This window comes from Loxodonta africana, chromosome 7 (genome assembly GCF_030014295.1).
Source record: "Loxodonta africana isolate mLoxAfr1 chromosome 7, mLoxAfr1.hap2, whole genome shotgun sequence".
NCBI classification, from domain to species: Eukaryota; Metazoa; Chordata; class Mammalia; order Proboscidea; family Elephantidae; genus Loxodonta; species Loxodonta africana.
In genome coordinates, this window is record NC_087348.1 from 120,606,859 (window position 1) to 120,616,859 (window position 10,001).

At 39.4% G+C, this 10,001-nt stretch overlaps 1 protein-coding gene across 3 annotated transcripts in view; it reads left to right on the forward strand.

The window, feature by feature from the left end:
* The window catches only part of ARHGAP42 (Rho GTPase activating protein 42), a 321,321-nt gene extending 312,065 nt beyond the window's left edge, over window positions 1-9,256 (forward strand). For all 3 annotated transcript variants that reach the window (XM_010595411.3, XM_003415595.4, XM_064288839.1), the window contains 2 exons: window positions 7,863-7,942; window positions 8,727-9,256. In XM_010595411.3, coding sequence (XP_010593713.1) covers window positions 7,863-7,942; window positions 8,727-8,815 — 169 coding nt within the window. In that variant the 3' untranslated portion in view covers window positions 8,816-9,256. The remainder of the gene's footprint in view (window positions 1-7,862; window positions 7,943-8,726) is intronic.
* The last annotated feature ends 745 nt before the right edge of the window (window positions 9,257-10,001 follow it).

Below are 10,001 nucleotides of genomic sequence, written 5' to 3' on the forward strand. Positions count from 1 at the left end.
TATTATGATTATCCAAGTAAAAAAAAACTTGGATCCATAATCAACAGCCACAGAAGTAGCAGTCAAGAAATCAAAAGACACATTGATTGGGCAAATCTGCTGCAAAGGACCTCTCCAAAGGGTTGAAGAGCAAAGATGTCAACCTGAAGACTAAGGAGCACCTGACCCAAGCCATGGTATTTTCAATCACATCATATGCATGTGAAAGCTGGACAATGAATAAGGAAGACCAAAGAAGAGTTGATGCCTTTGGATTGTGGTGTTGGTGAAGAATATTGAATATACCATAGATTGCCAAAAGAATGAACAAATATGTCTTGGAAGAAGAACGGCGAGAATGCTCCTTAGAGGCAAGGATGGTGAGACTGCATCTGACATACTATTGGACATGTTGTCAGGAGGGATCAGTCCCTGGAGAAGGACATCATACTTGCCAGCGTACAGGGTCAGCGGAAAAGAGGAAGACCTTCAACGAGGTGGATTGACACAGTGGCAGCAACAATGAGCTCAAGCATAACAACAATCTTGAGGATGGCACAGGACCAGGCAGTGTTTCGTTCGGTTGTGGGTAGGGTTGCTATGAGTCAGAACTGACTCGACGGCACCTAACAACAACAACAAATATGATTATGATTATTAAAACTGCTTGTCTAAGACATTCAAGCCTCTAATTGATACATTAATATCACTTGATAGTCTTTTGCACCATTAAATGCAACTAAACATGGATAGATGTCCAGGTCATTTCCTTGACTAACCTCACTGATTGCTATGTTGCCTACTTCACATTCTTTCTAAGAAATCAAGGTTACCTTTGAATTGGACCTTGGAAGATGATGGAACCAGTAGAGGTAATAGGAAGAAAAGGCGTGTTTGGAAAAGAGACCAGTTGGGGGATTTTGGTAGATGGTCCTGAGCGTTGGAAGAGTAATGCCTTTGGGAGTCAAGGTCTCTGGAGCCATTGAGCAATGAGATGCACCTTAATAAATAATGCAAGTGGCTGTTTCCAGAAGGTTGTGAAGAAAAGACAATAGTCAGCCGTTTAGGGCGGAATTGGTAAGATGAAGAAGACCTTAATGAGGACAGTGATAAAAGAATGAGAAGTTATAAGGAGATCTTATGGATACGATCAACATTGGGACTGGGAATGAGAGGCAGCTAAAAAAAGTTCCAGTTCTTTGAAACTGCAGGTCAGAAAGAGTGATAATTTAGCTTGTAATCTTAGGTTGTGAGTACATAGAGGGGAGGGGAAGTTTGGCCATAGAGTTTGAAGAGCCTGAGGAGAATCAAGAGACAGTTGGAAATGTGCAGTTGGAACCCCAGAGAGAGCATGGGGTTTGATGTCATTTGAATAACTTCTGTACTGCAGGGGTTAAGGCGAGGGTGCCCAGGGATGGGGCTTGTTGAGTGAAAGCAGAAAAATGGCCAAGTTGTCACATTTGGAGAATGTGTTTATTTAAGATCTGGCAAAGGAGAGCCTGAAGGACTTGATCAGGAAGAGAAGGCATCACCAACAGTTGTAGAAGTTACAAAAAAGTCAAGGAGATCAGGAGAGGCTACTGGTTTGACCCGTATGATATCATTGGAAATCTTTTAAAAAAGCAGGTTTAGTGGTGTGTGTGGTGGGGGGAGGGGGAGGGTGCTCTGCAAAGGGACTTTACCTATAAGAATTGTTAAAATAAAGATTCCTGAGATTTGCACAGACCTTCTAAACCAGAATGCCTGGGAAAGTTGCATCTTTGACAACCTCCCCAAGTGAATTTTCTGTCCCAAATGATTTTAAAGCTTGAGAATCATTAGAGTAAACAAAAATTCTGTAGTATCTAGCATAGCTTAAGCAGACATTGGTTATTTATAATTGCTTACTTAATCTGTGAAATACCTTCAAAAGCCTAATGTACCATCCATCTGTCACTATGCTGTGTCTCAGCAATGTAAAGATGGTGTATGTTCTGCTGTGTATACTCGCAACAACACTAGATAAAATATTTTTAAGAATATGCATAAAGACATGTAGAAAGCAGAACTCTTGAAGCCTTCACCTTGGTCATAGTCAGAGGGGACATCTATTTAAAGGAGCCATAGACAAGATACACACATATCTACTGAAGGTTGAATGGAGAATTGAGATAATACGTGTAAAGATATAAAATATTTAGCCCAGTGCCTGGCTTATTTATAAGCGTTCCTATAGTTATAATTAAAAAATAATAATATTGTGTTCATAACTACAGACCACAAAAACAAACCTCAATCAAATCTTGCCCAGTGAATTTGGGTTGTAAGAACGCTGTAAGTCCCTGGTTAAAGCAGTGACATACAGAGACACACATAAGATGAAGTAAGCATGGTGATACATGTAAGATAGACGTAAGCAGCCATGACTTTTTAAAAAAAAAGCTCAATTTTTCCTTGTACAGAATTTCAAGAATATTAATAAGCTAACGCAATAAATAAAAACCGATCTTAATTTCATCAAAGGCACCCTGGCGGTGCGATGGTTAGTCATTTGGCTGGTAACCCTAAGTGGGCAGTTCGAACCCACCAGCTGTTCCTCGGGAGAAAGATGTGGCAATCTGCTTCCATGAGATTACAGCTTTGGAAACCCTAGGGGGCAGTTCCACTCTGTCATATAGGGTCTCTATGAATCAGAATTGGCTGGATGGTAATGGCATGGGGTATAATTTCATCACTTAAAGATAACTACTGATAACATTTTGGTGTACAGCCTTCTAATCTCATCTACGATGGTGGTTCTCACAACTCCTTTATGGACTTAAATCACTGAGGACCCCAAAGAGCTTTTATGCATGGAGGCTCTATCTATTGAATTTTACTGTATTAAAAATGTAAACTGTGAAATTAAAAACAGGTGTTTATTATCTATTGATATGTATTATGTTAGAAATTTAATATATTCACTTAATATAAGAGTAATAGGCCATACATGTCAGTGCAAATTTAATGTAATTTTTATGTTTATGTTCGAACCAAACTCACCCCCTGCTCCATGGGAGAAAAGACCTAGCAGTCTGCTCCCGTAAAGGTTATAGCCTAGGAAACCCTATAAGGCAGTTCTACTCAGCCCTATAAGGTCACTATGAGTTGAAATCTACTCAGTGGCACACAACAACAGCAAATAAAAATAGTTTATATGATTTATTGAATACTCAATACTTACATTGTTGTGATTTTTTTTTACCTTTTCTATATAGTATTACTTTGACGTATTTGTAACTCTATCTGTGTGCACTCCTATTCCTTTCAGAAGTGAAGCTCACAACAGTATATACGATGTGTGTATGTATGTGTGTGTGTGTGTGTATCATTGTCAGATAGCTCTCCAGAAAACACCGTATCAGTTTTGATTTGGCGAGGCTTTAATTTCTCTTATGATAAAGATGGCAGGGGTGAATTTTGCACACTGAGCCAATCAAGCCTTTGTCCATTTGCTCATCAGCATTAGATGGTGTTTAGAATTAGGAGTGAGGCTGTGTACCGATCATCTTCTGGGTGAGAAGGAGAGAAATGGCTTTTTTACATTGCTCTCTCATGCAGTTAGAAGCAAGATTTTCAAAAAGCCTTTTCAAAGGGATATTAGAATCTTCTGAAGAAAGACACAATAGGTGGTAGTGTTATTTTCACATCCTCTTCAATAGACCAAGGCAGTAGAAGAGGAAGCATTAGCACCTGGAGAGAAAACTTCACTGTCACTGTCACAGAGGAGTCTATATTAAATCATCAGAGCTCTCTGCAGAGTGAACACGTGTAGTCACACATCTCAGTGGAAGAAAACTAAACCTGTGTAGTTATGTGCACAAATAATTGAAAAATCGTGACAGATAGTATTTTGTGCTGTATATTTTTGACACATTCGACAATATCTTTTTATTTAGTGATATAATTATTCTGTATGCCTCCTGCACTCCCACCCTAATCCAATTTCATAAAATCCTATTAAAAAAAAATTCATGTCTGAAACATTAATAAAAAAAATTTGGTTGCGTTTTAAGACATAATTTCAAAAATTGCATCATAGCAAATATTGTATCTTAATCATTTCTGTAACTAAAAATTGTTTTCTTATGTATCTCTTAATTATTTATTTTAATGACAAAGCAGTAAGACTTCATGTTTATTGAAAGGAAATTTTTGCTGTTAGAAAATTTGATCTTTAAAAAAATCTCTTCATATTTTTAGAGAAGAAGCTCTGCAGTCTTCAAATATACTATTATTAGGTCATACGACTATGCTTGGCTAAAAAATTTGTAGGAAAAACTGACATTCTTTCTACTCAAGATGACCACGGTCTGATTCTTAGAAGGCTACAGAACTTGTTTGCATCCTCTTCCTCCACCCCACCAGCAAAAGCACGTGCGTGCATTCACATGCACACACATACAGCTCTTCTTTAGTGCAAAGCCCCTGTCCTTCACTGGCTCAATTCTTTCTTAGACCGAGTTTCACTGGGAAGTGGTGCTGTGAGGGCAAATGGCCACTCCCAAATCTGTCTGCTGTTGGCTCCCCTTACACGCTTTCTGAAAATGCAGCTTGAGATTCACCCCATATGAAACCAACTCTGGGGACAGCTCCAGAATTTTCTTCTGTAAGCTTTCCAGTCTTCAGATTCTCATTTGGGAATCCCGATTTAAATGACGGAGCCTCATTCTGGAAGTGTAGAGGTAAGATGCAAGGTCTAGCCCCACCCAGGGAAAAGAAATCGTTTGGAATTCACAGTGCAATGCTGCTGCTTTGGCAGAGGTGCAGAGGGCAAACACTGCTGATGGTTCTTTGCAGGTAAAATGCTGGGACCTCAGGGAGGAAAGAATTTTTAAAAGGATTCATCATCTGGAAAAAGAGCACATAGAGCATCTTCCCTTTCTGTCATTCATTCATCAGCAAATATTTACTGACTTATTACGAAGCATCGGCAACCTTCCAGGCATTGGGGATACAATCATATGTGGACAAGGCCTGGTTCTTAATTTCATGGAGGTTGGTTACATTCTAGTTGGGGAAGAAGATAACAAAGTTGTCACCAATAATACTATAACAGATAATAGTACCATGCGGAGTTAAAACCGGAGGATATGATAGTTGCCTGGGCAGCTATTTTAGATTGTGTGGTCAGAGAAGGCCTTTTTGGCCTCATGAAATTAAGATGAACCTGAAACACAGCCACGTAAAGATCAAGAGGAAAGCATCTCATGTAGAGGGCTCAGCAAGAATGACAGCCCTGATACGGGAAGGAGTTTGGCATGTTTGAGGAAGAGGAGTGTGACTGGAGTGTAATGGCTGAGCAGAGGGAGGTGCCAAAAGAGGCAGGAGAGACCGGCAGGCCTCCGATCATGAACAGTTGGTAGGCCAGAGTGGGAAACCAGTTGAAGAGTTGTAATGAGGGAAGTAACTTGATCTGATGAATCTTTTCAAAACCACCCTCTGGGTCATCTGTACAGAATACATTGTAAGGGGACTAAAGAGGAAACCTAGAGGATTTAGGAAGTTAGGAAACCATTTGGTCAACCAGGCCAGAAATGGTATTGACTTGTACTCTAGTTGTGTTAGAGATGCTGAGAAGTGGGTGGGGTCAGGCAATGTTGCAAGTCCTACCAATGAAGTTGAGTAGACCAAAAAAAACAGACCCGTTGAGTCATTTCCAACCCAGCGACCCTATAGGACAAGGTAGAACTACCCCATATGGTTTCCAAGGCTGTAATCTTTATGGAAGCACACTGCCATATCTTCCTGTAGAGCTGCTAGTGGTTTCGAACTGCCAATCTTTAGCTTAGCAGCTGGGCACCTTAACTACTGTGCCACCAGGGCTGCCGAGTAAATGTGTTTTTATTGGTGATTTGATTGACAGTCCCAGATAATGGCTTTTATGTTGGCTAAAAAAATTTTTTTTTTTAAATCAGGAGATTGCATATAAAACTTTGAAATTCTGGCTTATCTTAAAAAACTAGATTATCTGGCCACATTGAGCCTGAATCCTCTTATGATAATAGATCTTAGGAGGTGAATGTTGGCTTTCCTTTTTAGCAGATGGGTATACTGCCTGGTTTTTGAAGGTTCCCATCAATCCCTGTTGTCTTCCTGACAGTAAGGCCAGTTTTGGTTGCCGTTTGTCATTGACTAATTCCAGTGTTTTTCTTAAATCATTCTGCCATACCTTCTAGGTATAAAAACTGCTGAATCCCATCCCTGATGGTCTCCAAATGACAGTGGCCAAAAAAAAAAAAAGCTTTAGGGTACTTATGAACTTTCCTATATAGCTGTAAAAGTAACGTATTTTGCAGCATGCTAACAAGTAAATAATAACATTCTTCAAAACTGGTCTATGTGGTTTCAAGTCAGGAGGTTACCCTTGGGGACACTGACTGGAAGAAAACACAAGAGTGCTTTTGGTGTGCTGGTAATTCAGTTTCTTGTTCTGGGTAGTGGCTATACAGTTGTGTTCAGTTTGTGAAAATGTACATATGTACAGTTATATGTGCACTTTATGTATATTATGCTCCAATTACAACTAAAAACTAATCACATTCTTTAAGAACGTTGTTGTTAAGTGCCATCGAGTCAGGTTTGACTCATACCTACCCTATGTACAAAAGAAGGAAACACTTCCTGGTCCTTTGCCTTCTTCACAGTCATTGCTATGCTCAAGCCCATTGTTGGAACTACTGTATCAATCGATCTCGTCAGGGGTCCTCCTTGTTTTCGCTGACCCTCCGCTTTACCAAGCGTGATGCCCTTCTCCAGGGATTGGTCCCCCCTGATAACATGTCTAAAGTATGTGAGAGGAAGTCTCACCATTCTCACTTTCAAGGAGCACTCTGACTGTACTTCTTCCAAGACAGATTTGTTCATTCTCCTGGTAGTCATGGTGACATCTTTGCCTTTGCACACTTCAAAGGCGTCTTTTGCGGCAGATCTACCCAATGCAATGTGTTCTTTGATTTCTTGACTGCAGCTTCTGTGGACGTTGATTATGGATCCAAGTGTAGTTGTCCCTCGATATTCAGGGGGGATTGGTTCAGGATAACAAAATCCGTGGATACTCAAGTCTGGTATAAAATGGCATAGTATTTGCATATAACCTATACACATCCTCCCGTATACTTTAAATCATCTCTTGAGTACTTACAATGTCTAATACAATGTAAATGCAGTGTAAATAGTTGTTTGATCGCAATTGAAGACTTGCTCTGGAAGGTAGTCTTTGTCTTCTATGAGTTTCTTGAGCTCTTCTGGGAACACTGATGCTGCCTGGGCATCTGATGCTGATTCTCCTGTGATCTTTATGTTCTTGAGGCTGTAGCACTTTACATAGCTAACAAGCCATCTCTTACTACCTGAAACTTCTTCCTCTCACTGTCCTCAACCCCATCATACTAGGCCTTTGAGGGATTACTTTGACCTTTTAATTGCTTTTTAGGAGCCATTTTTCATGGAAACAAAGGGTGTATACAACGTAAAAAAAAAATAAATAAATAAGTAGTGAACAAATGAGATGCGTGATGAACAGTGCACAAACAAGTGCTGGGAAGAGACCGAGGATCTGTGAAATGGTGGGAGGCTACAGCAGGGTACGCCTGCACATCATTTTATTTGCATAGATTCAGTGTAGTGCTGGGTGCCTGGCAAATCCAGGTTTTGCTTTCTGGAACTTTTTTTTTCCCAAATATTTTTGATCTGTGGTTGGTTGTATCCACGAATGCCAAACCCATGGATACAGTGGGCTGAATGTAAAATGAAATCCTTGACAACTTCAATATTTTCTTCATTTATCCATTTAAGAATAGTTTTACGTAAATGCCTTCGAGTTGCATGTTGCGATTTTTACAAATTGTTTCTTAATCTTTCAGCCAAGCCAAAGCTATGTATTCCTGTAAAGCAGAGCACAGCCATGAGCTCTCCTTCCCACAGGGGGCGATATTTTCTAATGGTAAGTACCTCCATTCTCTTAAGTTCATAATCATGTGGAAGGAAGATGAAGGAATAGTGTGGTGGTAATGTCTGAAGTAAGGAGCCCTGGTGGCACAAAGGTTAAGAACTTGGCTGCTAACCAGAAGGCTGGTGGTTTGAACCACCCGGCCACTTCATAGGAGGAAGACCTAGCAATCTGCTTCCATGAAGATTACAGCCAAGAAAACCCTTTGGGGCAGCTCTACTCTGTCACATGGGGTCACTATGAGTCAAAAATTGTCTTGATGGCATCTAACAACAACAAGAAAACTCTAAAGTGGAAGCCAAAAAAAAACCCAAACCCATTGCTCTTGAGTCAGTTCCTATTCATAGTGACCCTATAGGAGTAGAACTGCCCAACAGGGTTTCCAAGGAGCAGCTGGTAGATTTGAACTGCCATCTTTTTGGTTATTAGTCAAGCTCTTAACCACTGTGCCACCAGAGCTCCAAAGTAGAAGCCAGGGAAGTTGAATTCTGTCTCTCATTACCTGCATAAGTGAGCAAATCAAATCCCTCTTGGGCCCAGTTTTCTTCTCTATGCAAGCATGCATGTGTGTGTGTATGTGGGAGGGGGCACACATGTATGAGAGACAGAGAGATTGATTGCATAATTGTGTGAATGCAAAAGACATTTCCAGCTTTAAAAGTGCCGAGATATTTTGCTTTGAAAATTTGAGTGGAATCTGATATGGATTTTTACCTATTTGCTTATATAATTATTTGATGCTAATAATGATTGGGTAAATTTTTTTTTTTTTTGCCAGTGTACCCATCGGTGGAACCAGGATGGTTAAAAGCAACTTATGAAGGCAAAACAGGACTAGTCCCAGAAAATTATGTTGTCTTCCTCTAATACTACTTAGTGGATGGCAGTATCTTCATGGTATCCATGGTAATGAATAATAAGTGCTATGATTTTATCTGACACAGATATGGGGATCAGCCCACTAAGTGAAAGCTGTTGATTTCTACCAAGTTCTATACCAGCAGACTGTGTAGCTCCCTATTAATAGAAAAAGGAAAAACAAAACGTTTAAATTGTTGGCCAGTCATTTATTGGCTGGTTTCTTATTTACAGATATCTTGCCTTGGTTTTTTTTTTTTTTTTTAAATAATACGTAACTCTGCAGTGTCTCGCCCATAATGATTGCAGAATCTCAAATACTATGTTAAGCACTATATCCCAGAAATTTGGAAACTAGAATTGCGCTGTAAAAATTTTCGAGATCTTTTACTGCCTGGCATTTGCTGAGGAACCTTGAAATCATTACTTTGAAATATAATTTAAACTGTTCATTTGTTATTTTTTCTTAAAAATATATTGCTTTTATATATGATTGTTTTGCTGGTCCTAAACATTTCAAAGAAATAAGTCCTTTTTTTTTTTTTAATCATACCTTTATTTTTATTTGTATTCCAAGTAGATGATATTCAAGAGGAATAATGTATGTCATGTCTGTAATGAATCAAATTAGGTCATACACTGATAACACTGTAAACAGCCCGTCCAGCATTCCGGATACCTTCCATGGATTTAGAGCAGGGGTTGGCAAGCTATTTCTGTAAAGGCCTGATAGTAAATATTTCTGGCTTTCTGGGCCCTGTAGTCTCTGTCAGAAAACTCTGCCACTGTAGTGCAGAAGCAGCCATAGACGATACATAAACAAGTGTTCCAATTAAACTTATTTGGAGACACTGAAATTTGAATTTCATGTGTCGTGAAATATTTTTTTTTTTATTAAAAAAAATCTATTTAAAAATATAAAAACCATTCTTAGTACGTGGGCCTTACAAAAGCAGTGGTGGGCCAGATTTGGCTCATGGGCTACAGTTTGCTGACCCCTGGTTTAGAGGATGTGTAAAGCTATCTTCATAACTGGGGGATTTTCAGCAAATTTTGTGATGTTAACATATAAATCCTGGTAAATCATATGTATGTATCTTCTACTGATAGCATGTGAGCGTCACAAAAGTGTAATTACAGTCTTAGTAAAACAGTGTGTTAGAAGCGAGGATGGCAAGACTTCGTCTCACTTATT